Source organism: Oncorhynchus keta, chromosome 15 (assembly GCF_023373465.1).
Source record: "Oncorhynchus keta strain PuntledgeMale-10-30-2019 chromosome 15, Oket_V2, whole genome shotgun sequence".
NCBI classification, from domain to species: domain Eukaryota; kingdom Metazoa; phylum Chordata; class Actinopteri; order Salmoniformes; family Salmonidae; genus Oncorhynchus; species Oncorhynchus keta.
In genome coordinates, this window is record NC_068435.1 from 10,546,299 (window position 1) to 10,574,189 (window position 27,891).

At 41.2% G+C, this 27,891-nt stretch overlaps 2 protein-coding genes across 53 annotated transcripts; one reads left to right on the top strand and one right to left on the bottom strand.

Moving 5' to 3' along the window:
• Nucleotides 1–156: 156 nt before the first annotated feature.
• Nucleotides 157–12,024, top strand: LOC118377415 (acyl-CoA-binding domain-containing protein 5-like). Of its 3 annotated transcripts, none has more exons than XM_052463268.1 (14): nt 162–296; nt 641–752; nt 1,471–1,594; nt 2,490–2,562; nt 2,734–2,881; nt 3,210–3,257; nt 5,589–5,930; nt 6,331–6,552; nt 7,562–7,632; nt 7,797–7,968; nt 8,272–8,477; nt 8,618–8,671; nt 10,370–10,479; nt 10,795–12,024. In XM_052463268.1, the coding sequence occupies exons 2-14, from the start codon at nt 683–685 to the stop codon at nt 10,805–10,807; spliced, it is 1,653 nt and encodes a 550-aa protein (XP_052319228.1). In that variant the 5' UTR covers nt 162–296; nt 641–682; the 3' UTR covers nt 10,808–12,024. The 3 variants fall into 3 exon arrangements, with proteins under 3 accessions (XP_052319230.1, XP_052319228.1, XP_052319229.1); XM_052463269.1 differs by having other exon boundaries at nt 199–296; nt 644–752; XM_052463270.1 differs by lacking the exons at nt 8,618–8,671; nt 10,370–10,479; nt 10,795–12,024 and having other exon boundaries at nt 157–296; nt 7,797–7,973; nt 8,272–8,434.
• Nucleotides 12,025–19,383: 7,359 nt separating this feature from the next.
• Nucleotides 19,384–24,582, bottom strand: LOC127907567 (serine/arginine repetitive matrix protein 2-like). 50 transcript variants are annotated; one of them, XM_052463286.1, is made up of 7 exons: nt 23,547–24,582; nt 23,091–23,489; nt 22,806–23,033; nt 21,981–22,037; nt 21,810–21,866; nt 21,582–21,638; nt 19,384–21,524 (listed from the first exon to the last, which is right to left on the bottom strand). In XM_052463286.1, the coding sequence occupies exons 1-7, from the start codon at nt 24,580–24,582 to the stop codon at nt 21,019–21,021; spliced, it is 2,340 nt and encodes a 779-aa protein (XP_052319246.1). In that variant the 3' UTR covers nt 19,384–21,018. The 50 variants fall into 50 exon arrangements, with proteins under 50 accessions (XP_052319246.1, XP_052319243.1, XP_052319240.1 ...); XM_052463283.1 differs by having other exon boundaries at nt 21,582–21,695; XM_052463280.1 differs by having other exon boundaries at nt 21,582–21,866; nt 21,981–22,094; nt 22,920–23,033.
• Between the last annotated feature and the right edge of the window lie 3,309 nt (nt 24,583–27,891).

Consider the following 27,891-nt stretch of genomic DNA (forward strand, 5'->3'; position numbering starts at 1 on the left):
TTTTTAAAAAGGTAGACAAAATGTTGTCCCAGTCAGCACTATCTCCCATATTAAATCCCACATTAAGAGAATTGTGGGCATTGTAGGAATCCTAAAGGAAACCCATTGGTTCATTGTGTAATTCGTGGTCAAAAGACACTACAACTCCCATGGCAACTTTGTGAATCATATGTTTCGTGGTGTTCGGTTGGACCGAATTTGAGAGATCGCTATCGGAACAGTCAGCCTGGTTGCAGCCAGTAGGCTATATGTAGACAGCAGTGGGTTTAATCCATCCAGAGTCATGCATAGATAGGGTGAGTTTCTTAAACGTAACCTTCTATCGATTTGGTTCTTTTTTTTATTTTTTATTTTACATTCACTCTAATTTGAACATATGGATATACAATTCTGACAATGTTTATGCAACAACTAAATAGCTTAATAATTGCCTCAGGGGAAAATCAGATAACAAGCCTATTATGCATGTGGTTTATAGTATCCATAATACGGTACCCTTTGCGAGGTCCGTGGGTATTAATTAGGCCCGTTGATTTCAATGACACATTATGAAAGCCTGTTGAGAACATTTTCATTTTACATTATTGCTGCCATGCAACTTTGTTGTCACAGAGGTGACCGAATGTTAAATCTCTTTAAGAAGTGACGATTCTCCGCCTGTCATCCTGGTTGTGACAAAGCAATGGAACAAGACGAGCTCGAGACCCGATTTGACGCCGCAGTGCGAGTGATACGGAGTTTACCCGAAGATGGTAGGCTAATTATCCACTAATAACTACACTAGCCTATACATCAAATCGGCCACTGAACTGGGCCATGTCCTGCGACCGAGTGGCCTATTTAGCAGTAAGCCTAGCTTGTGTAGCCTATGTCTGAATGAGCACCATTAGAGCTCACTGTGTTGCCACCGTGTTAATTTGGTACCTGCTTGATAGAGGTGATTGGCCTATATTCTCTGTGTCTTAGATATCGCCTGTTTTGGTTGGCTCTTAAAAGGCACACTGTAAGAAGTTCTGCTGTTCTAAAATTATATAACTGCCTTATCAGCTTAATTGTTTTACTGTTCAATACAGTTATATTAGGCTACTCCTACATTGTTTATGTTTGTGTTGTCATATGATTTAGTGTTTGTAAACAAACAGCCAATTTCATGCCAATCTCATGTGACAGTCAGTCCTTGCATAGCTCTGTAGTAGGCAGAGTAGCCGATAAACTGTTGAAATTACAGATTGTGTCTTTAGAGCAGAAGATGAGCAGATTCAACCATTAAAGCGTTGAATTTAAAATAGAAGTCTATTTATACCTTCTGAGGACACACATTTGTATTGTCGGTTGCAGTGAGCTCATGGTAATTGCTGCATTGACTCTCGGCTGCAAATGTAACAATAATTCAAAGTATCATGTAAATCATCAAACTTCCTGAATGATCTTCTTTGTTCCCCTCTCCTATCCTTATTTGCTCTCCTATAGGTCCATATCAGCCGGCGGATGGCATGATGCTCATGTTTTATAGTTACTACAAGCAGGCTGCGCTGGGGCCATGTAATATTCCAAGACCCACAGGATACTGGGACACTGCAGGCAAAGCCAAGTGGTAAATTCTGTTTAAGGACTGGGTCGTGTTCATTAGCGCACACTGCAGCAAAATGTTTCGCGACAGAAAACCTGAAAATGTGTGTTTCTTATTGGACACGTTAAGATAGTATAGAACCTCCCCGCTTTCACTCCGTTTTGGATCGCTTTCTTCCATTTTGTGCCGACTGAACACGACCCTGGTGAAGGGTGTTGTTCTAGCAATATCAAATATCAAGTCAGATGAAAGATGATGATGTTTATAAAAATAAAAATACTGCATGCCTTCAGTACTGAGGCATGTACGAGATATGCCAGCATAGAGCAAGAGCACTTCTGAAACCATTTGAAATGTTGCAGAAGAATGGCCCAGCGAGGCTAAGACCAATGAGAAGTCAAAAAATGGGTTGTGTTTTTACCTCGAGGTTAAAGGTTTCGCGATTAAGGAATATCACTGAGTCATTTGGACTGGGATATTATGGATATGCTTAAGCCACAAAGCAGAATAACCATATTTATTCTATAGTGCATGGAATATGAGTCATTCAATCAAACTACCCACTGCAGTGTGTGTAATATACCATACTACCATCTTATTGCTGCACAATAACAGATTTATGAGCCACAAAAAATGCATTTCAACTATTAAAACCTGCTAATTTGCTGTATGATCAGACCAAATTCTGAGAGATTTTATTTCAAATATCTGATACTGTGTTTACAATAGTTTCTTCCTGGTTATCTCAAGGCCCTATGTAAATGCATATCTTGCATGGGGGTCCATATGGATTCATAATGAAATCCCTACTCTGAACAAAAAGGCATGTTGTTAGTCTTGTCTCGCCATTATTGAGGTTATGCAGCATTTATTTTCTCACCTGAGTTCGTATGAGACACAAAGGTTTGTTTGTTGCCAGGGACGCATGGAATTCACTGGGGAACATGTCAAAGGAGGAAGCCATGCAAGCGTACGTCAATGACATTCAGCTGGTAAGCATTTTTACTACGGCATCTTGAATAAATAAAAGAAGAGGAAGCAACTGCATGCTTGTACTATTGTTTTACCCTCCAGGCAGATACATTTCTGTTTCGTTAAATTGATGAAACCACATTTACTCTATATTGAAACAGCCAATATATTAACAATCACATTTCTGGAAGATTCTGGAGACTCTTCCAGTCACAGAGGAGGTGTCTGACCTGCTGGAGGCTCTCGGGGGGTATTTCTTCGAAGAAGTGGAGGGAGGAGTGGAGGAAGAGAAGGATGAGGACAAGAGGGCCTACAGCAGGCCTTTCGCAGCAGCTGCAGGTGCCTGGTCAAAATGGATGCTGTTTTGAACACTGCAGAACTACACACCTCAGTTTGACTGAACACAACAATACGATAACCCCAACACATCTAGGCGTACAATTGTTCAATGATTTATGTGTTTATTGATTATTAATCAACCACTCTCATAGTCTATAAATAGTCACTAAAGAGTCAATAAATTCACACAGAAGGAGATTGTTCCACCTCAAGGTGGGTTTAGCTCTGAGGAAGATTGATCTCTTGCTTATGTTAACCTTTCCTTGCTATTAGCAGATAAGGCCTTTGAACTAATATTTCATAGTTGCCTTTTTGTCTTTCTGCTCAGTGGAAATGCAGATACAAAAGGGGTGTATCCACAAACCAAAGATGGAAGGCAAGTGTTTGTGTGGTAGCGTTGGTCCTAAACTCCATTCCCCAAGGGTCCACAGTGAACTCATGTCAGTCATCCTCACCTTGTAATCAGCAATCAGTTCTGATGAAGGAAGAGAGATGATGAGTGGACTGTTGTCTATGGCAACAATTAAAGGGATAGTTGATCCAAATGACCCATCTACCTCATATTATGGAAAACTAGAAAGTAGTATATGGACCCAAGAATCAGTGATATATGATATGAGTTTGTCTACTTACAGTAGCTATAGTTTAGCATTAGCATAATTGATTGCATGGTGCAAGCAGGACTCCTGTTAGCCTGCGCTAAACAGCAAACCTAAAGGTATCCATAAGTTGACTTCAATTTTACATTTTGGTGAACTATCCCTTTAAGGAAATAAGTGCAAAGATGTTGAAGGCTGGATGAGTAGAGAACCTAATTTTGTTGTGTTGTGTGGCATGGTTGATTGGTTGTTTTATCTTTGAAAGTGTCTGGTATTGTCTCGATAGTAGAAAAGTCTGTTGCTAATAAATAGCAGCCTGTTGGTGTTAGCTGTGTAGTTGTGTTACTTGTGCTGAGCTTTGTGAACGGTGGTTGTGATGCATAGAATGCTACATGTTGTGGCAATGTAGATGCAGTCGGTGTTATCTAGAGTAGACACAGTCGGTGTTATCTAGAGTAGACACAGTCGGTGTTATCTAGAGTAGATACAGTCGGTGTTATCTAGAGTAGACACAGTCGGTGTTATCTAGAGTAGACACAGTCGGTGTTATCTAGAGTAGATACAGTCGGTGTTATCTAGAGTAGACACAGTCGGTGTTATCTAGAGTAGACACAGTCGGTGTTATCTAGAGTAGATACAGTCGGTGTTATCTAGAGTAGATACAGTCTGTGTTATCTAGAGTAGATACAGTCATTATCTAGTGTAGATACAGTCGGTGTTATCTAGAGTAGATACAGTCGGTGTTATCTAGAGTAGATACAGTCGGTGTTATCTAGAGTAGATACAGTCATTATCTAGTGTAGATACAGTCATTATCTAGAGTAGATACAGTTGGTGTTATCTAGAGTAGACACAGTCTGTGTTATCTAGAGTAGATACAGTCGGTGTTATCTAGAGTAGACACAGTCGGTGTTACCGAGAGTAGACACAGTCGGTGTTATCTAGAGTAGATACAGTCGGTGTTACCTAGAGTAGATACAGTCGGTGTTATCTAGTGTAGATACAGTCGGTGTTATCTAGAGTAGATACAGTCGGTGTTATCTAGAGTAGACACAGTCGGTGTTACCGAGAGTAGACACAGTCGGTGTTATCTAGAGTAGACACAGTCGGTGTTACCTAGAGTAGATACAGTCGGTGTTACCTAGAGTAGATACAGTCGGTGTTATCTAGAGTAGATACAGTCGGTGTTATCTAGAGTAGATACAGTCAGTGTTATCTAGAGTAGATACAGTCGGTGTTATCTAGAGTAGATACAGTCGGTGTTACCGAGAGTAGACACAGTCGGTGTTATCTAGTGTAGATACAGTCGGTGTTATCTAGAGTAGATACAGTCGGTGTTACCGAGAGTAGACACAGTCGGTGTTATCTAGTGTAGATACAGTCAGTGTTATCTAGAGTAGACACAGTCGGTGTTATCTAGAGTAGACACAGTCGGTGTTATCTAGAGTAGACACAGTCGGTGTTACCGAGAGTAGACACAGTCGGTGTTATCTAGTGTAGATACAGTCGGTGTTATCTAGAGTAGACACAGTCGGTGTTACCGAGAGTAGACACAGTCGGTGTTATCTAGAGTAGACACAGTCGGTGTTACCTAGAGTAGATACAGTCGGTGTTATCTAGAGTAGATACAGTCGGTGTTATCTAGAGTAGATACAGTCGGTGTTATCTAGTGTAGATACAGTCGGTGTTATCTAGTGTAGATACAGTCGGTGTTATCTAGAGTAGATACAGTCGGTGTTATCTAGTGTAGATACAGTCGGTGTTATCTAGTGTAGATACAGTCGGTGTTATCTAGTGTAGATACAGTCGGTGTTATCTAGAGTAGATACAGTCGGTGTTATCTAGTGTAGATACAGTCGGTGTCATCTAGTGTAGATACAGTCGGTGTTATCTAGAGTAGATACAGTCGGTGTTATCTAGAGTAGATACAGTCGGTGTTATCTAGAGTAGATACAGTCTGTGTTATCTAGAGTAGATACAGTCATTATCTAGTGTAGATACAGTCGGTGTTATCTAGAGTAGATACAGTCGGTGTTATCTAGAGTAGCTCATTATAATTATAAAGAGGTTATAATAAGGTGTCTTGTACATTTTATTGCACTGCTCAGGCTTTGGGAGTCTGGAAATCTGGAAGGATATTCAAACCAAAGTCCCAGAAAGCAAAATAAATGGCATGACTATGACTGACAAGGAGGAAAGCAAAAGTACTGATAAGGAGGAGGAGGAGGAGAAAGTGGACAGTGATGAGGAGGAAGAGGAGAAGGAGGAGGAGAAAGTGGACAGTGATGAGGAGGAGGAAGAGGAGAAGGAGGAGGAGAAAGTGGACAGTGATGAGGAGGAGGAAGAGGAGAAAGTGGACAGTGATGAGGAGGAGGAAGAGGAGAAGGAGGAGGAGAAAGTGGACAGTGATGAGGAGGAAGATGCAGATGATGAAGCGGAGGAGGAGAGAGGTACCGCAAATTGTACATATCATATTTTGAGCTGTTTCTCTACACAACAACTTAGTTATGAATACTATGTAGCATAACGTATTAACAAGCCAAACATGGTTATACTTACGACAGTGCTATAACTATGGGTAGCTATAAAGCAGTTCAAGTGGAAGATGAGGACTGCATTTGACATGGTTCTGTATGTTACCATAAAAGAGACTTCAGGACTTTTATTTCGGAGATAAAATGTCCCTAGGCCGTGGTTACATCAGTTTGTCACAATTTAAACCATATCCTCTCTATATCACTATGAAACAAAGGACCGGGAGGACCATTGTTATGTCAATGTTGTGCCATGTCAGGTTTATAACTATAATATGCTTATTAACATGACACTAATTGTCATACTGTCCGTCAGAGAGGAAGTCCCCAGGCCCTGACATGAATCTGCTCAGGGTGAAGGACCGCAAGTGGAGGTCAGAGGTCAGCTCGTCCAACGGCAGTGTGGAGCCCAGCGTCTCCTCCATGACCAATGGGACACAGAGCTCTCTCAACAGTGAGGTGGAGGAAGAGGAACTGGCCTACTCCAAAGATCCCCTACCGGAGAACCGCTACAGGCATCTGAACAGACACCTCAGTGGTAAGCACCACCTCCAGTAGGTGGGTTAGTTAGTAGGACCCAACTGTAGGTACTGTATTTGAGAGCACCTGTAAGAGAAACGAAACTAGGGCTGTGGCGGTCATGACATTTTGTCAGCCGGTAATTGTCATGCAATTAACTGCCGGTCTCACAGTAATTGACTGTTAATTAACATAAACACACGTAGCATCTCCTGGTTTCCACACATACAAGCCACTGATGCAGACCTTTGGAACATCTACATTTTAAAAAGTCTAATAAATCCATGTAATATAGTCTACACCTTTACAATAAATCCATGTAATATAGCCTACACCTTTACAATAAATCCTTGTAATATAGCCTACACCTTTACAATAAATCCTTGTAATATAGCCTACACCTTTACAATAAATCCATTATTTATTTTAGACAGGTAAGCAGCTGGCCTAGTGGTTAGAGCATTGGGCCAGTGATCGAAAGGTTGCTAGATCAAGCTTGAAACTCACACGCCGCCTATGAATGCCAGGTAGGCTACACCGGTTGTAAAGCAGATTAAATATGCTTCATTTTAAGAATTGAGCGATAAATATAGCAGGACGATAAAGCTGGGATTCTCTTTTTTCAATAATGGCCTCTGTTTTCACACGAGATTGCGCTATGACTGGGCTTAAAAGAACACATTTCACTCTGTAGGCTCTCCAACCGTGTTCCAGGGGTCTACCCCCTGTCGACAGCACCCGCAACCCAAAACATCTTCCCGAGGGAAGTGCTTTCATTAAGCATGGATCTATCCAGGGGTAAACAGCTCAGGCCCTCAAGTTCCAGCAGTCCTGCTGGTTTTCATTTCTTCGTGTTACTGATTGGCTGTAGAGAACACACCAGGTAGAATCAGTCCCTAGTAAAAAAAAGGAAATATGCAGGTCTGTGGTCATCAAGGACTGGATCTGTACACTTCATATATGCAGATCAATGCTTGACGTGTCAATAACCTGACAATGATGTAGTGTGCTTCGTCCCCTCCACACAGAGCGTCTTCGAGTCAACGACTCGGACAATGAGGAATTCTGTGATTCAATGGAACATTTAGCCATGGAAGAGGTGAGAAGTTCTCTCTTAAGAAATGTGGTGTGTTTGCTCCAGTAAATCAGAACTCGATCCCGCCCTTCTATTTATTGGATTGGTTTGCGTTTTGGGTAATGACAATGCAAAAGGAGCGCTCCCATTGGCCATCTCTGCATGATTATGATTGGTTGTCTTCACAGGAATCGGGAATACCCAGGGTACACTCCTCCGGGACAAGGGCAAGTCAAGCTAGGAGGAGGAGTCTTCAGGGAGAGACCCTGGATGAGGACCTGAGTCTCCAGGAAGACTCCCCTCACAGGGAGGGGCTTCATACAGAACGACGTGACAGTTGCTGGTCAATGAGTGGAATAGGTGGGGTCTGTATGGTCTTACTGTTTAAAATAAATAATGAAAAAAAAGTATAAAGCAATAGCATTTGATCCCTTGATTGACTTGAAACCTTTTTCCTGTGCTTCTGGGCCTTTTATTCATAAAGCGTCTCAGAGTTGAAGTGTTGTCGAGGATCAGCTCCACCCGGTCCATGTTTTATGTTTTAAAAGGCCAAACTGATCCGAGATCAGCACTTCTACTCCGAGACGCATGTGACGTTTTGTAACTACAGGCCATGACGTCCATAGAGTGATGCTGGCTCACTGTCCATTGTTTGTGGTATAGGTTCCAGGTCATCGGGGCTAGGTTGCGGGTCACAGATTTTTACCAGTGGAAATGCTGCAGAGGGCTGGGTTATGCAGATCAGGACTGACGCTGTTGCCAGTGGTAACCTTAATGAGCACATCGCCATGGCGCTGACCAGGCTGCAGGAGGACATGGCTAACGTGCTTCAGAGGCTTAACACTCTGGAGGCCCTGACCACATTACAGGTGAGACCCCGGTCTAAAAACCATAGAGATAAAACAGTACTTTTTATTTTTATAAAACTGTGTCACAATACAGTCTAAAATTATATCTGAATCATAAGTGAGACCACCATAGTGTACATTTTGTGTGTGTTCATTTTCAGACTAGATCACTTTCTCAGGCTAGACAAGATGACTCCTTATCCCTGGCAAGAAAGGTATGTGCTTCTGTCTAACGATACGGAACAAAAATATAAACGCAACATACAACAATTTCAAAGATTTTACTGAGTTACAGATCATGCAAGGAAATTGGGTCAATTAAAATAAATTCATTAGGTCCTACTCTATGGCTTTCACATGACTGTTGGTTGGTGGCCTACCAGTTGTGCCGGTGGCCAATAGGTCCCTGGATCGGGTCCCCGATTTGACATGGTGGGAGATCTGTTGACTTGCCCTTGGGCGGGTTGCTTGAACCTGGTTGTCCCTGTGGGTCTCTCTGGATGGGAGTATCTGCTAGATGACTGAATGTGATGTAAATGTTGAACGGCTTCACTGCAGATAGATTGTATGTTTTAATATTCAATCAAAAAAAATCTATATTAAAAAAACAAACAGATATATGTGTCTGTTAGTCACAGATACCTTAAAAAAAATGGGCCTCACAATGGGCCTCTGGATCTCGTCACAGTATGTCTATGCATTGAAATTGCCATCGATAGAATGAAATTGTTTTAATTGTCCATAGTTTATGCCTGCCCATGCCATAGCCCCACCGCCACCATGGGGCACTCTGTTCACAAAAATGGCATCAGTCATACACGTGGTCTGGTGCGAGGCCGGTTGTACTTACTGCCAAATTCTCTAAAACAACACTGGAGGCATTAAATTCTCTGACAACAGCTCTGTTGCACATTTCTGCAGTCAGCATGCCAATTTCATGCTCCCTAAAAGTTTGAGACATCTGTGGCATTGTGTTGTGTGTCAAAACTGCACATTTTAGAGTGGTATTTTATTGTCCCCCAGCACAAGGTGCATCTGTGTAACGATCAATCTGTTTAATCAGCTTCTTGATATGCCAAACCTGTCAGGTGGATAGATTATCTTGGCAAAGGAGAAATTTACATTTACATTTTGCTCACTGACAGGGATGTAAACAAAATGGTGTATAAAATGTGAGCGAAATAAGCTGTTTGTGCGTATGGAACATTTCTGGGGTCTTTTATCCCATCACTTTAAATGTTGCATTTATATTTTTTGTTCAGTGTATTAATTCTTAGAAGTCTAAGCTGACATGTTTTAAGATTGTCATACCATGGGTCATTTACCTATTTCATTTTGAATTTGACGACCCCTTTAGGTATAAAACAAATACATATAAACAGAAATATTTGAACAAATATTTAATTTGGCCTTTATTACTATAGCCCATAGAAATGCATTGAATAACATTCATAAATGGCAAAAAAAAGACATTCAAAAAATAAAGCATAAGGAATACGTTTAAAAAATATATATATATATTTCACCTTTATTTAACCAGGTAGGCAAGTTGAGAACAAGTTCTCATTTATAATTGCGACCTGGCCAAGACAAAGCAAAGCAGTTCGACACATACAACAACACAGAGTTACACATGGAGTAAAACAAACATACAGTCAATAATACAGTAGAAACAAGTCTATGTAAGGTTTTCAATCTTCTGTCTAACTATTAAATAATAGTAAAAAAAATAAAATAGGATTCACAATGCCAGAATCATACCGCTTTTTTTTTCATTGAATATCTTAAAACGTATACATGTAAGAGGAGTCGTTTAAAAATGTGCAATGCCAAACAAGAGAAGTCTCTTTAACAAGAGATTTACTCTTTAATGTCAGTATGGTTGAGAGAGTTGTCTTTTTTTGGTTTTCCAGAGTCCTTCGTGGTGGCCTTTGCACCTGTCTCCTACCACCGTGGTGTTTGCTACAGTCTGGCCTTTGATTTCTCATTGGCTGGTTCATATTTACCTGCAACGAAAGAGGAAGTGAGTGTACTGTGTGTTCTATACTGTATGTCATCTGTTCCCTGTGAATCAGAGCCATGTATAAATATATAGAAAATATCTCTGGTGTATGTCTTTACTGTAGAGGTGCTTATATTTTCAATTGTTCAGTGTTCTATCAGTGTTCTATCAGTGTTCTATCAGTGTTCTATCTATGTCATAGGTATTCTAATCTTGTGCAGAATATGTGCACCTTTAGGTTCAGGGACGTGTACTATATATGTTATCAGTTTGTCACATTGATCAAAACAAATCAGGTCATTATACTAATGTGTTGTCGAACGTTTCTCTTTTCAGAAAGATAAGCTGAGGATCGAGTGTTGTTATTCAAGCAAGCCAAACTCGAGGGAGAATTGCCTCTACTTTTGTATAGAAATTGTACTTTTCATTTAAATTCTCTAAATGGCACTGTTTGGCACTGGACACCAGCTGTAATTGTACAGAGAGGTGATTTGTAATACATAGTTCACAATTCATTTTTTATTTAAACATGGTCTGGATTTACGGGCACAATACAAGGTTTGCTTACCACTTGAAAAATGTGTAATATTATTTTGACACCCCACTAATGCCATACAATATTGTAACTTCATGGATCAGTTTCCCAGAATCCTATTGGACTAAGAATCACTTTCAATGGGGATTCTCCATTGAAGTCCAAGAGCTGGGCTCTTATAGCTTAATATTTTCTTACCTCATGACATAGTGAACCACTAACTTCCTTGACCATTTGCTCTAATTTAAAACAGGGTCCAGCGGTGCAATATATATATTACCCCTTTGTCACCTAGAATTACATTATGGTTTCTGTTTCTCAAAAATAGGCAATACATGAATGTTTGTCAAATGTATACCCATAAAAGTAGTGTACATTGGCCTCCAAACAAAATGTCACAAGTTTTACATGGCACTGCCTGAGGGGGATCAAGACACAATAGATCTATTGATGTGGTGTTGAGGTCCATGAACAGAACTAGATTTTATACAGTATATATTAACCATATTATAGTATATACTTAAGCGTACTCCTACTTGACATTGATGTTGATGAATAACCTTCCAACTAACACTAATGAATTATATATTAATATTTTATTCCCAATACAGCTAAATATTTCAGAATATTTATCAAAGAAATCCCAGAAGAACATACAACATTCATTAATACAGAGGGATGAGGAAGGTTTCTGTGTGGATCAAAGGCTGAACATTATTGTACAATATCTGCTGTCTATTATCATTTGCAATGAGCCCAAATCATTCACTTCCAGAAAGAAATCCTTTAGGGTTTGTAGGAATGGTTCATTTTCCTAATCTTATGTAGAGATTGTAGGTGTTTTTCTTCCTGTGAACACATTGTGTAATTTATGAGAAATGAATGATAGAAAACAACACTATAGTGCAAAATATTGTATTTGTACTATTTAATTCAATTACAAAGAATGTATCTAAGTAGCCAATTGATGATTATACAATTATAACAAGAGATGCACCTACAAGTTGCAATAAAGCCTTGTTCACACTGCAGACCTTAATGCTCAAATCAGTTTCTTATTTCTTTAAATCTGTTATGGAATACTGACTGTCCAAACAGCAAGTTAAAAGTGACCAAATTGGATTTGTGTGTTCAGACAGCAGTCATTTACTGACATGGCTATACTAGTTGTCATAGTAACCACCGGTGTGTGCGCAGTGGTGTCATTATACCTAAGTGAGTGGCAGCCTAGAGCGGTAGATTAACGAGAACGTCGTTTTCCCGACATAAACTGACCAAGACGCACCTCCAAGAATCACTCACATAATTCTGCCCCCAAAAACAATGATCACTTCTCACCCAGTTGCATATGAGCAATTAAGCAGAGCGCTGATTTCGCCCCTTGATAAGCAGCGCACACTTTGCGAAAGTCACAGGCCCAAAATATGTACAGCACGCCTCCCCATGGTGCTGTTGGAGAGAAACTGTGCTGCGTCTCTCCACTATGGATCCTGATAGCTGCCAAAAGGTTGAATATACGTATAGTTAGGATCATAAGAAAATCCATTAGTAAATTGTTAGGATCGTAAGAAAAAAACATACATGAAACTAAATGTGAAATTTCATCTGTGAACATACAACCACCATGTTACAGTTACGGACTAACATTTTAGGCTTGAACAAATCTTGTGTTGCAATTCTGACCTACAATATGACCTTTCTGAGTTTTTGGCAGTTTCATCTCACAAAAAAAAAAAAAAAACGTACACCAAACGGCCTGTGAGGGGTGCTACCCGAACAAGAATAACACAGTATTAAAAAAACATAAATCAGGGAAACCGGAAAGAGGTATCCTGCACGTTTTCAAATTAAAAGTCCCCATTCTCTAATACTCGCCAGTTGAGTTTACTTCACATTTAGGTAGCTAATGTAATGGATGTGTTTGCCAGCGTAAGTCTAGACAGCATTAGCTGTAATTATGCCTACAACTATGAAGTTTCAATCCGTCTCTCTAGAGCATGGGCATGTCTCTGGGTGACGTGGACATCCCCATGCATGCACCTTATCAACATATGACTAATTCAGTATTACACCATCGCATTCTCTGGGCTCTGTCTGCAATCATAACCAGTAGTATCTACCAGGAATAATGAATCATATCCAGTAGTATCTACCAGGAATAATGAATCATATCCAGTAGTATCTACCAGGAATAATGAATCATATCCAGTAGTATCTACCAGGAATAATGAACCATAACCAGTAGTATCTACCAGGAATAATGAATCATATCCAGTAGTATCTACCAGGAATAATGAACCATAACCAGTAGTATCTACCAGGAATAATGAACCATAACCAGTAGTATCTACCAGAAATAATGAACCATAACCGGTAGTATCTACCAGGAATAATGAATCATAACCAGTAGTATCTACCAGGAATAATGAATCATAACCAGTAGTATCTACCAGAAATAATGAATCATATCCAGTAGTATCTACCAGGAATAATGAACCATAACCAGTAGTATCTACCAGGAATAATGAACCATAACCAGTAGTATCTACCAGAAATAATGAACCATAACCGGTAGTATCTACCAGGAATAATGAATCATAACCAGTAGTATCTACCAGAAATAATGAATCATATCCAGTAGTATCTACCAGGAATAATGAATCATATCCAGTAGTATCTACCAGAAATAATGAATCATATCCAGTAGTATCTACCAGGAATAATGAATCATAACCGGTAGTATCTACCAGAAATAATGAATCATATCCAGTAGTATCTACCAGGAATAATGAATCATATCCAGTAGTATCTACCAGGAATAATGAATCATAACCGGTAGTATCTACCAGAAATAATGAATCATATCCAGTAGTATCTACCAGGAATAATGAATCATATCCAGTAGTATCTACCAGGAATAATGAATCATAACCGGTAGTATCTACCAGGAATAATGAATCATAACCAGTAGTATCTACCAGAAATAATGAATCATATCCAGTAGTATCTACCAGGAATAATGAATCATATCCAGTAGTATCTACCAGGAATAATGAATCATATCCAGTAGTATCTACCAGAAATAATGAATCATATCCAGTAGTATCTACCAGGAATAATGAATCATAACCAGTAAACACTAATGCTTCATTTGTAAATTACGTCAAAGTGTTGGAATGTGCCCCGACTATCCGTAAATAAAAATAAAAAAAATTATGAAAATGGTGCCTTCTGGTTTGCTTCATATAAGGAATTTGAAATGATGTATACTTTTACTTTTGATACTAAAGTATATTTAAAACCAACTCATTTTAGACTTCTCAAGTAGTATTTTTATGGGTGACTTTCACTTGAGTCATTTTCTATTAAGGTATCATTACTTTTACTCAAGTATGACAATTTCAGACAACTGGGTACTTTTTCCATTAGTGATTTTGGTATATATATCGTATATATATCATACAAAGTAATAATGGCCAGTATCCAATCCAACAATTTAAGTATGGATTTTCTTACGATCGTAACGATATGTACGTTCAACCTTTTAGCAGCTATCTGGCTCCATACATCTGTGGCATTGTGTTGTGAGACAAACTGCATATTTTAGAGTGGTATTTTATTGTCCCCGGCACAAGGTGCACCTGTGTAATGATAATGCTGTTTAACAAGCGTGTTGATATGCCACACCTGTCAAATGGATGGATTATCTTGGCAAAGGAGAAATGCTCACTAACAGGGATATTAACAAATTGGGCAATGTCCGATCCCCCTACCAAGATGGGCCGGCCCGGTTTTCTAATTGGCTGAGTTTATGTGCCTTAATCGACATCCACGTCTTTAGGCACAGAAAAAGCCATATCTCAGACTGGCCAATAAAAATAAAACATTAAGATGGGCAAAATAACACAGACACTGGACAGAGGAACTCTGCCTAGAAGGCCAGCATCCCAGAGTCACCTCTTCACTGTTGACGTTGAGACTGGTGTTTTGCAGGTACTATTTAATGAAGCTGCCAGTTGAGGACTTGTGAGGTGTCTGTTCCTCAAACTAGACACTCTAATGTACTTGTCCTCTTGCGCAGTGTGTACAGGGGCCTCCCATTCCTCTTTATATTCTGGTTAGGGCCAGTTTGCACTGTTCTGTGAAGGGAGTAGTATACAGTGTTGTACAAGATCTTCAGTTTCTTGTCAATTTCTCACATAGAATAGCCTTCATTTCGCAGAAAAAGTATAGACTCACAAGTTTCAGAAGAAAGTACTTTGTTTCTGGCCATTTGGAGCCTGTAATTGAACCCACAAATGCTGATGCTCCAGATACTCAACTAGTCTAAAAAAAAGGCCAGTTTTATTCCTTGTTTAATTAGAACAATAGTTTTCAGCTGTGCTAACATAATTGCAAAAGGATTTTCTAATGAATAATTAGCCTTTTAAAATTATAAACTTGGATTAGCTAACACAACATGCCATTGGAACACAGGAGTGATGGTTGATGATAATAGACCTCTGTACACCTATGTAGATATTCCATTAAAAATCTGCTGTTTCCAGCTACAACAGTCACTTACAACATTAACAATGTCTACACTGTATTTCTGATCAATTTGACGTTATTTTAATGGACAAAAAAAAAGTTGCTTTTCTTTAAAAAACAAGGACATTTCTAAGTGACCCCAAACGTTTGAATGGTAGTGTGTGTATAGATATAAATAATCACATTTACATAAGTGTTCAGACCCTTTACTCAGTACTTTGTTGAAGTACCTTTGGCAGTTGTTACAGCTTCGAGTCTTCTTGGGTACGACGCTACAAGCTTGGCACACCTGTATTTGGGGAGTTACTCCCATTATTCTCTGCAGATCCTCTCAAGCTCTGTCAGGTTGGATCAGGAGTGTTGCTGCACAGCTATTTTCAGGTCTCTCCAGAGATGTTCAATATGGTTGAAGTCCGGGCTCTGGCTGGGCCACTCAAGGACATTCAAAGACTTGTCCCGAAGCCACTCCTGCGTTGTCTTGGCTGTGTGCTTAGGGTTGTTGTCCTTTTGGAAGATGAACCTTTGCCCCAGTCTGAGGTCACCGTAGGTTTCCTCCAGAGCGCTCAGCATAGCATTCAGGCCAAAGAGTTCAAACATGGTTTCATCAGCCCAGAGATTCTTGTTGCTCATGGTCTGAGAGTATTTAGGTGCCTTTTGGCAAACGCCAAGCGGGCTGTCATGTGCCTTTTACTGAGGGGTAATTTCTGTCTGGCAACTCTATCATAAAGGCCTGATTGGTGGAGTGCTGCAGAGATGGTTGTCCTTCTGGAAGGTTCTCCCATCTCCACAGAGGAACTCTAGAGCTCTATCAGAGTGACCATCAGGTTCTTAGTCACCTCTCTGACCAAGGCCTTTCTCCCCCGATTGTTCAGTTTGGTTGGGCAACCAGCTTTCGGAAGAGTCTTGGTGATTCCAAACATCTTCCATTTAAAAATGATGGAGGCCACTGTGTTCTTGGGGACCTTCAGTGCTGCAGAAATGTTGGGGTACCCTTTCCCAGATCTGTGCCTCGACACAATCCTGTCTCGGCGCTCTAAGGACAGTTCCTTTAACCTCATGTCTTGGCTTTTTCTCTGACATGCACTGTCAACTGTGGGACCTTAGACAAGCGGGTGCCTTTCCAAATCATGTCCAATCAATTTAATTTACCACAGGTGGACTCCAATCAAGTTGTGTAAACATCTCAAGGATGATCAATGGAAACAGGATGCACCAGAGCTCAATTTCAAGTCACATAGCAAAGGGGCTGAATACTTGTGTAAATAAGACATTTCTGTTTTTGTTTTTTATACATTTGCAAACATTTCTAAAAACCTGTTTTTGCTTTGTCATTATGGGGTATTGTGTGTAGATTGATGAGGATTTTGTTTATTTATTTAGTCAATTTAAGAAAAAGGCTAACTTAACCAAATGTGGAAAAAGTCAAGGGGTCTGAATACTTTCCAAAGGCACTGTATTTAATAGTATTTAATAGCAATTAACACGTAGGAGTGACAGACAGAGTGACAACAGAGGAGCACAAGGAGAAGCAAAGACTGTGAGACAGACAGACAGACAGACAGACAGACAGACAGACAGACAGACAGACAGGACAGACAGGACAGACATTGTCAGCAGAGAAGATGCAGAGACAGATTGCACAACAGGAAGGCAACAGAGGCGCTGTTAGTGGTGAGTTGTATCTCCAGTAGTGTTTTTACACGTTGTATTTGTCTTAAACATAAGCTGGTTAAAAAGAGCTGGTTAAAAAAGGAGTGTTTCACTGTCACTGGTACAGTAAAAGATGAGAAACGCTGTACTATAGTTGCCTATGTTGTGTCAGTAGTATTACAGTCTTGTGTGTGTGTGTGTGTGTGTGGGGGGGGGGGATTTATGTCCCAGTCTGCCCCTGCTATATAGCCAACCTTATGGTTGCTTATGTTACTAAAGCATTATCCATAACTAGCGACAGGAGGGTCTCTACGATTGTATCTGCTCATTAAAACCGAAAAATAGGAACAAGTTCAATAATTGGCATAAGGTCAATTTGAGGTCTACCGTTTTTTATTTCCGATTGTTAGCAGGGATATGAATTTACAGATAGTGCCTCTTGAATCTAATGTCGCACTATCATTCACATTCACATTCACTAAGGACAAGATCTTTTTTTTACCTTTACTAAACCAGGCAAGTCAGTTAAAAACACATTATCATTTACAATGACGGCCTAGGAACAGTGGGTTAAATGCCTTGTTCAAGGGCAGAACGACAGCTCGGGGATTCAATCTTGCGACTTTTCGGTTACTAGTCCATCACTCGAACCTCTAGGCTACCCGCCGCACCAAAATCAATAGCATGTTGATACAAATCTATTAGGAGCATGAATAAAGTTTGAGGATTTTGTTTTAAGGAAAATAATATGTTCCTTATTTCTTGTGTCAGATTGATCAACATTACTCTGTGTATAGTTGCCAAATGAAATGTGCTTTTGCAAGAGCCTGTGGGGACCAAACGCTTTATATGGACTGGTAAAATATTATTATTAATATTTAGGGAGATTTATATTTTCCACAAATGTTGTGATAAGCCTAATTTGTATTTCGGCAACTATATCATTTGGATTGGTGTGTCATTGATATGCAATCTTGCCTTTTCTTTTTTTTTTGGATGTGGCATACATCGGCCTAAATAACAATATAAATGATCCATTGATTCAGGCTAGCTATATAGCTTCAAAATATGTTTTATCTCACGGAATCATTGCATTCATTCTTACAGCTAAGCATTTACCCCGGTTGTTAATGTAACATATCCGGTTGACCTTTATAATTAGCCGCTTTCATTTCGCGAACAAACTGAGTGGACGGCTGGACCGGATAGAAGGAACGAGAATCAAAGGGCATATCGGAAAGGATCCTCTAAACACATTGTTGGCCTGTCTAGAGAGGGACATTGGGAATGTTTTCATTGTCAACATCCGTCCAACCACAGGTAAACAACAAAATAAGTAGCTAGTTAGCAGTAGCGAAGTGTTGTTGACCAGTTAACGTTACAGTAACTAGTTAAGTCATAGTTAAATACTAAATTAACCTTAGCTAGCTGTCAATCCTTTCTTCGCAAGTAGTGATGTCTATATAACATTGAGTAATGCTATTGACCCCCCCCCCCCCAAAAGAAATATATATATATATGTTATTGTGAAGTTTTCAGGGATATCTTGTACATTTTCAAAAGGTTTTAAAATATACTTTATCTGTAAAAGGTCATTGGTTAGCTAGATGATTTAACTTGACCCAGGGTTTGTTTGTGGTCTCCTTGGGGTAGTTGCAGCAATCTAGCTCAATCTCACAGCTAAATTAGCTATTTTAACGTTACGTCAAGCCAACCTTACTTCACAACTGAGAAGAAACTCCTGGAATGTAAGTTAGCTAGTTTATGCTACTATTACGGAATGGCAGGTGGACAGCTTGCTACATTGCAGCGAGGTCTGGACCCGACATGGGTCATGATGGAGAGGCAGTCAGGGGTCTGTAGAATAGTATCCCAAGAGCCTTTATTTTATTAGAGCAGTGCTGTAGGAGGCTATAATAGCTAGCTGGCTGAACTTGATGACTGTTTTGTGAAATAATTTAGCGAGACAGTTGTTGGTTTGATGGCACCTCTGTAGTCTGTTCTGATGCTCATGAGTAGACACTGTCACCTAGAGGGCTGCTGGTGTCAAATCCCAGGTACCGTCTCCTGCTGGTGTGCCCTTGAGCAAAGTATTTTACTCAAAGCTCCAGGGGCGGCTGGATGAGCTGATATTAGCCAACTGACCACAATCTGATTTTCAAACATGTTCGATACACTCGAAAGCCATGTACAGAATAAGAACAGAACAATTGCCTTTTTTTTGCTTTTTATTGAGATTTAAAAAAACATCAAATGTAATACGTCTGACATTTTACTGCAGTAAACTTACACAATTTAGTCACTGAAAACAACTAATTCATACTACCCTCAGACATTAAAATGTCACCGACAGACAATAACATGATTATAGAAAATGTTGACTAAAATGTGAAGACTCAATTGAGACTAAACCTAGAAAAATCTCACACAAGCTGTCCCCGTTTGAAATGTTACTCCCCTGGGCCCAGTTTTCCAAAAGCATTTTAAGGCTACGTTCATGAGAACCATAGGATCCTATGGCTCTAACTACGAACTTAGCCTTAAGATGCTTTTGGGAAACCGGGCCCAGGTACAATCAAAAAGTAGTTATCAGGACTGACAGCCAACAAAGTACAGAAGTCTAAATCCTAAAGATCTGAGTAATGTTAAGAAAACTACAAGGATAATATTAGTGAACAAAACCCTCACAGAAGTGAGTATCTGTACGTCTTAATGGATACATTTTTAGGGATGTTGAATTGAAAGTTGCACAGTCCAAATAACAACCATTTTAACCCCATAAAAAGGTGAATGCAATATCTACACTGAACAAAAATAAAAATTCAACATGAAGTGCAGTTCATATAAGGTAATTAGTCAATTGAAATAAATGAATTAGACCTTTTTTATCTATGGATTTCACATGACTAGGAATAGATATGCATCTTTTGGTCACAGATACCTTTAAAACAAGCAGGGGGTGTGGCTCATAAACAGTCAGTATTTGCCTCATGCAGCGTGAGATCGCCTTCGTATAGAGTTGATCAGGCTGTTGATTGTGGCCTGTGGAATGTTGTCCCACTCCTCTTAAATGGCTGTGTGAAGTTGCTGGATATTGGCGGGACCTGGAACATGCTGTTGATCCAGAGGATCCCGAACGTGCTCAATGGGTGACATGTCTGGTGAGTATGCCGGCCATGGAATAACTGGTACATTTACAGCTTCCAGGAATTGTGTACATTTCTTTGTGACTTGGGGCTGTGCATTTTCATGCCGAAACATGAGGTGATGGCGGCAGATACATAGCACAACAATGGGCCTCAGGATGTTGTCACACTAATCTCTGTGCGTTCAAATTTCCATCGATAAAATGAAATTGTGGCAATAGCTCTGGTGAACATTGCTGCAGTCAACATTGCACACTCAACTTGTGTGACGACAACCGCACATTTTAGTGGCCGTTTATGTCCCCAGCACAAGGTTGTGCTGTGTAATGATCATGCTGTTTAATCAGCTTCTTGATATGGCATACCTGTCTGGTGGATGGATTTATCTTGGCAAAGGAGAAATGCTCACTATCAGGAATGTAAACACACATTTTGCACAATTTGAGTTGCTTTTTGTGCGTATTTAAAATGTCTGGGATCTTTTATTTCAGCTCATGAAACATGGGAGCAACACTTTACAAGCTGCGTTTTTTTTCCTTTTTTTCTGTGTATGTTCATGACAGTGATCACCCTAACAGGCCACCCTCATCTGATCATGTAGTTTTCTATCAAAAATCAGGCTATACTGGCACACACATTTTTACAAACTAGATAAAGTGGTACCGTCGCTGGCTGAGCTGTCGCCAAACATTATCCTGCTTATGGCACCGATAAAGCTATTACAGTCACTGGGGGTAACTGGCTTTGTGGGGTCTTCTCTATATTCTTCCCCGTTTCACTTTCTTCATCCACCCTCCCCGTTTCATCATGATCACTTTCTTCTACTGGTGGAAATCCTGCTTCCTCTGTTTTGTCTTTGGAGTGAAAGTTGCATTTGACTGGAGTTTCACCGTTGTCCTTATCCTGCTCTGCCCCCCTCTTAACTTTGTTTGCTGCACCAGGGCGACCTCTTCCCCTGGGCTCAGTGACTGGAGAATCAATGCGTGGATTGATACGCGGCCTTCCGGGGGGCTGCCTTGCTTGGCTTTCCAGTTTTCTATCCTCTTCCCCCTTGGGTGTTAGGCTCTTCCTTGTCGATTCAACTTTACTGGGCCGGCCACGCTTCTTTGGGGAGGGGTCATCTGGGTTTGGGGTTAGGCAAGCCGCCGCGAGGCCGATCACCTTCAGTATCTTGGGTTGTGTAAATACTGATCCTTTCGGCCTACCTCTGTTAGGTGTTATGGGGCTACCCAGTAACTTGGAGACAGATCCTTTCGGCCTACCTCTGTTAGGTGTTATGGGGCTACCCAGTAACTTGGAGACCGATCCTTTCGGCCTACCTCTGTTAGGTGTTATGGGGCTACCCAGTAACTTGGAGACCGATCCTTTCGGCCTACCTCTGTTAGGTGTTATGGGGCTACCCAGTAACTTGGAGACCGATCCTTTCGGCCTACCTCTCTTAGGCGTTATGGGGCTACCCAGTAACTTGGAGACAGATCCTTTCGGCCTACCTCTCTTAGGCGTTATGGGGCTACCCAGTAACTTGGAGACAGATCCTTTCGGCCTACCTCTGTTAGGTGTTATGGGGCTACCCAGTAACTTGGAGACAGATCCTTTCGGCCTACCTCTGTTAGGTGTTATGGGGCTACCCAGTAACTTGGAGACAGATCCTTTCGGCCTACCTCGGTTAGGTGTTATGGGGCTACCCAGTAACTTGGAGACCGATCCTTTCGGCCTACCTCTGTTAGGTGTTATGGGGCTACCCAGTAACTTGGAGACGGATCCTTTCGGCCTACCTCTGTTAGGTGTTATGGGGCTACCCAGTAACTTGGAGACCGATCCTTTCGGCCTACCTCGGTTAGGTGTTATGGGGCTACCCAGTAACTTGGAGACAGATCCTTTCGGCCTACCTCGGTTAGGTGTTATGGGGCTACCCAGTAACTTGGAGACCGATCCTTTCGGCCTACCTCTGTTAGGTGTTATGTGACTTGCCCAGAGAAAGCTAGTGGGGTCACTGGGGGTAACTGGATTCTTGGGGTCCTCTCTATATTCCACCTTCCCCGTTTCATCTTCCTGATCACTTTCTTCCACTGGTGGAAATCCTGCTTCCTCGCTTTTTTCTTTGGCGTGGAAGGAGCGTTTGACTGGAGGTTCACTGTTGTTCTTATTCTGCTCTTCCCCCCTCTTAACTTTGTTTGCTGCACCAGGGGGACGGCCCCTTTTCCGTGGACGACCTCTTCCCCTGGGCTCAGTTCCCGGAGGATCATCGCAGGGATAGATACGTGGCCTTCCACATGGTCTTCTTGGTTGGCTTTCCAGTTTCTTTAGCTCTTCTTCCTCATCGGGTGTTAGTATTTTCTTTGGCCTTCCCCTTTTCAATTGAACTATACTGGGCCGGCCATGCTTATCAAGGGAGAGGTCAACCACTTCTCGAGGTTGGCCTCGCGTCGGCTCGCCCGTCGCGTTCAGTATCTTGGGTTGTGTGAACACTGATCCTTTAGGTCTACCTCTGTTAGGTGTTATGGGGCTACCCAGTAACTTGGAGACCGATCCTTTCGGCCTACCTCTGTTAGGTGTTATGGGGCTACCCAGTAACTTGGAGACCGATCCTTTCGGCCTACCTCTGTTAGGTGTTATGGGGCTACCCAGTAACTTGGAGACCGATCCTTTCGGCCTACCTCTGTTAGGTGTTATGGGGCTACCCAGTAACTTGGAGACCGATCCTTTCGGCCTACCTCTGTTAGGTGTTATGGGGCTACCGAGTAACTTGGAGACCGATCCTTTCGGCCTACCTCTGTTAGGTGTTATGGGGCTACCCAGTAACTTGGAGACCGATCCTTTCGGCCTACCTCTGTTAGGTGTTATGGGGCTACCCAGTAACTTGGAGACCGATCCTTTCGGCCTACCTCTCTTAGGTGTTATGGGGCTACCCAGTAACTTGGAGACCGATCCTTTCGGCCTACCTCTGTTAGGTGTTATGGGGCTACCCAGTAACTTGGAGACGGATCCTTTCGGCCTACCTCTCTTAGGTGTTATGGGGCTACCCAGTAACTTGGAGACCGATCCTTTCGGCCTACCTCTGTTAGGTGTTATGGGGCTACCCAGTAACTTGGAGACCGATCCTTTCGGCCTACCTCTGTTAGGTGTTATGGGGCTACCCAGTAACTTGGAGACGGATCCTTTCGGCCTACCTCTGTTAGGTGTTATGGGGCTACCCAGTAACTTGGAGACAGATCCTTTCGGCCTACCTCTGTTAGGTGTTATGGGGCTACCCAGTAACTTGGAGACCGATCCTTTCGGCCTACCTCTCTTAGGTGTTATGTGACTTGCCCAGAGAAAGCTAGTGGGGTCACTGGGGGTAACTGGATTCTTGGGGTCTTCTCTATATTCCACCTTCCCCGTTTCATCTTCCTGATCACTTTCTTCCACTGGTGGAAATCCTGCTTCCTTGCTTTTTTCTTTGGCGTGGAAGGGGCGTTTGACTGGAGGTTCACCGTTGTCCTTATCCTGCTCTGCCCCCCTCTTAACTTTGTTTGCTGCACCAGGGGGACTGCCCCTTTTCCGTGGGGGACCATCATAGATGGGGGACTTGGTGGCATCCTCTGTCTTGCGTGGGCGACCTCTTCCCCTGGGCTCAGTGACTGGAGAATCAATGCGTGGATTGATACGCGGCCTTCCGGGGGGCCGCCTTGCTTGGCTTTCCAGTTTTCTATCCTCTTCCCCCTTGGGTGTTAGGCTCTTCCTTGTCGATTCAACTTCACTGGACGGGCCACTCTTCTTTGGGGAGGGGTCATCTGGTTTTCGGGGTAGGCAAGCCGCCGCGAGGCCGATCACCTTCAGCATCTTGGTTTTCATAAACACTGATCCTTTAGGTCTACCTCTCTTAGGTGTTGAAGGGTTACAATTAGAAAAGGCATTATCTGACTTGGAGACTGATCCATATTTGGGTGGCCTACCCCTTCCCCTCTTAGGTATTGAGGGGTTACCATTAGACAAGGATTTATCTGACTTGGAGACTGATCCATATTTGGGTGGCCTACCCCTTCCCCTCTTAGGTATTGAGGGGTTACCATTAGACAAGGATTTATCTGACTTGGAGACTGATCCATATTTGGGTGGCCTACCCCGCCCCCTTTTAGGTGTTGCGAGGTTACTATTGGACAAGGCTTTATCTGACTCTTCACTGCCAGCAACATCTACCTGCACTTCAGAATTGGTTGCCACTTCTTCCACTTCCATTTTAATCTCCATTCCTTCTATTATTTCATCCTGGTTCAGTGCCATTCTCCGATGGACCTGTGATCTTCAGGTGCAACTCACTGTAAAAGACATTGACATGGTTACTTATAAAAAAAAACATGTAAATTGCCCTGAAATGAAAGACAAATCTACCCAAATATTTTTTTCTTCTGATTCCATGCAATTCTATTAGGACAGCAATAAGGTCTGATTTGAAATCGGATATCATTAAGCTGGTCGACCGATACGGTTTGTGGTAAAGGCTGACCTAACCATAGTTAGGTTAAATAACTACACTTTTTTATAGGGTTAGGGTTCCCACACGGTCATATCTCCATGTTACAGATCTTGTTTGCGGAAAACAGGCAGACATGTGCTAATTGGCCATCTGCTTCTCCGAACACCTGTGTTTAAATGGAAGCACGATGCCATTGGCTGCAACTGTGTTAACATTAACATTTTACATCATTACATTTAAGTCATTTAGCAGACGCTCTTATCCAGATTAACAGTGTACAGTAACTGTATATTTAGCAGTTGCTTGTTATTTTGTGGTATGAAAGTAGAGGGCTTTGTTTCTAGAACCGTACAGCAATTGAGAATCGATCGTTTAGATGGGAGTATAGATGGGAGTATTTGGTTGTTTTGGCTGCCAGAGCTAATTCGCCTCTAAACAGAACATGTAAGGTGTAACGTTTAGGGTGGGCTCAGCTCCCCTGAATGCAACAAAAGTCAAACTTGAGGGGGCTCTAAATAATGCTAATTTGAACCATTCTACTTGTTTAAAATGCAGTGGTAAATATTTTAGTTGTAAATATGGAGAAAAACGTGGTTTAAAACATTTATATCCACGTGGCTGCACAAAGTCTTCCTGTCCATGAATGGTACTGTAGAATTCTATCGCTGGCTAGAAAGCAGCACTGTCCACTTGGTGCCGAGCTCCTTTTTAAAAATGCATAGATTTTCCTTTGTACTTCCTAATTTGCCATTTGTTTGCCATGCGTCCTTGATTTAAAAAAAGGTTTATTCCAATGCATTAGATTAATCAGTTGATTCATCATCGTTTGCTTTTGTCAGTCAGCTGTTTTAGAGAACTCATTGCTTTGTTATTCAGGTGCGCCACAGATAATGTTCAGAAGTAGATATTTAGACAACTAGACTCCAACACGCATCCAATCCATTCAACAAGTATATGTTAATGACAGTAGGCCTATAGTAGTTGACTCTTTCCGTTAGAACCATTCAATTTTGCAATGACACGGGCCTTCATTATTTTGGAGTTGTGCACCCATAGGTATAGTGCACTTTCCCGAGGTCTCCAAGATCCAGAATGTTGTACAGAGTTTAAGTTCAATTGTTAAATGCTTAATAATGACAACACTCATTAATGTAAGGAAAGAAAGGTAGCATTCAATGAATGAATTATGGACAACTTATCAACTAGGGTGTAAACATGTTTTTTATTCAACTGTTGTATGCCTATTATATTGAATGTAGACTACCTGTTTGTGTAAAATTGTCTAGTCTGAGGGCAGGCTACACCAGCAGTGGTGTAGGACTAGTGGAGGGTAAACTCCATTTTACCCATCTTTTTCAGAAAAATAGGGAGCGTTAGAACCAGTATTCAGTTTACCCATCAATGTTCCCTGTTTTTTTCAGGCACTGAGCAAATTTCAGGTCTGCTGAGAGCAAACCTGAACATTGAAAATTCTGCACGTTTTACTGTGAACAACTGAGGTTGTACCCGCGTTAAGTTACAACTATAACAGTGGCCAAGTAGGCTACTGTGTCTATTTGATCATAATGTAGGCCTACCATCAAAAACAATGGAGAAAAATGCATCCCATAACATTTTAACATAGAACATAATTTAGCCTACAGTAGCAGCCAATGTGTGATGTTCAATGAGGCCTACATTACATGAGACTGAACTTAAAAGAAAACATGCAGGGCTTGACATTAATCCTTCAGACAAGGAGGTGACTGAAAATGTTAAGATGCAAGAAACCACTTTAAAAAATAAAATGCATTAGTATTCCTAGGGCCCACCGGGAAGGCAGAGTTTGTACTTTCAGACACATAAAATGTTTCATAATGGCAACAGTTCGCTAAATCGGGTAGACCTACCAAAAACAGCGCGAGATGAATCAAATAAGTAAATAGGAACAAGGCTATATCGTTTTTTTTTTTACAGGAATGTTTGGCAATCGACTATGAATGCGTTGGAGATCGACCGCTGCTCTGAGTGAAGTTCAATCTTCGTGTTTCTCTGCGGAATAATATTCGTGATCGGCAGTCCCGGGGCTAAAGTCTAGAAATTGTTACCCACCCAAAAAACTAAACGTTTAACCACTACGTCACCAGTAGGCATATTTTGACGTTCATGGTAATACACATTATAATCTAATAAATTGACCGCGTGTGTGTTATGGTGACCATCCTGTTTTCCCCGGACAGTTTCAGCCTTATTTCAGGTCGCCCGAATTTACAAGTAACAAAACAAGTAAAAATTAATTAAAACACATCCATTGCTGTAGACTTAATCAATATGATCATAATCAATGGAAATCGCCGAGAATGTCATTAGGGACACTTCTTTGTGTTTCGTAAACGGATGTCTTTCTATTCATATGAAACGGCGCGAATATACATGCAATGAAACCGATTTAATGCTGGGGTTATTTGAGTGGACGAACATGCAGTTTACTTTAAGTATTTTGTTTGACAAACATTAAGACGACTTGTTGTTTATGCTAAATTAAAAAATAAATACTAAAGTAATAGGCCCATAAGACCACGAATTGCAGTGTAATTCGCACTCTTGAATGTTAGCACGGTAGCTAACGTTACACCATGTTGATTGTTAATTATGACATTGAACGTTTTTAGGATATCAAATGCTTTTGCATGGCATAAATGTCCACATTGTGTTATTCTACCCCCACAACACACGTATTACACATGCAACAAAGCAGTATGATGAGAAAATGCGTATATTGTGCACAAGCCCGGTTTGCACAAAAAAAACGCAAGTGTCTCCAACGTTAACGCTACTGATGTTAGCGAGTAGCTAACGTTAGCTAGCAACACTACAGCTGCAAGGAGAAACATTTGTGACCGACGTTAGCAGGCTAGCCAGCTTGTATAGCGTTTTTAACCTCAACAGTGCCGCCAGAATTGTAGATTACACACAAGTGCATGGTAGTAAAGCTAGCTGTAGCCAGGTTGGATAATAAATAATGCTAGCTAGCGTTAGCTTTGTTTGCTAGATACATTAGCTTCTTGATTACTATGTTTTTTTTATGTAACCTTTTATTTAGCTCGATTTGCTAACGTCAGTTGAGTTAAAAAAAA

Excerpts from the sequence above, each read along its gene's own strand:
- LOC127907567 (XM_052463275.1), bottom strand. The coding sequence starts at position 24,582 with ATGGCACTGAACCAGGATGAAATAATAGAAGGAATGGAGATTAAAATG. Across the intron at positions 23,490-23,546 it reads CCCCATAACACCTAACAGAG|GTAGGCCGAAAGGATCCGTC; the intron begins GTAGGCCGAAAG and ends CACCTAACAGAG. Across the intron at positions 21,525-21,581 it reads CCCCATAACACCTAACAGAG|GTAGGCCGAAAGGATCAGTA; the intron begins GTAGGCCGAAAG and ends CACCTAACAGAG.
- LOC118377415 (XM_052463268.1), top strand. The coding sequence starts at position 683 with ATGGAACAAGACGAGCTCGAGACCCGATTTGACGCCGCAGTGCGAGTG. Across the intron at positions 1,595-2,489 it reads ACTGCAGGCAAAGCCAAGTG|GGACGCATGGAATTCACTGG; the intron begins GTAAATTCTGTT and ends GTTTGTTGCCAG. Across the intron at positions 2,882-3,209 it reads GCCTTTCGCAGCAGCTGCAG|TGGAAATGCAGATACAAAAG; the intron begins GTGCCTGGTCAA and ends CTTTCTGCTCAG.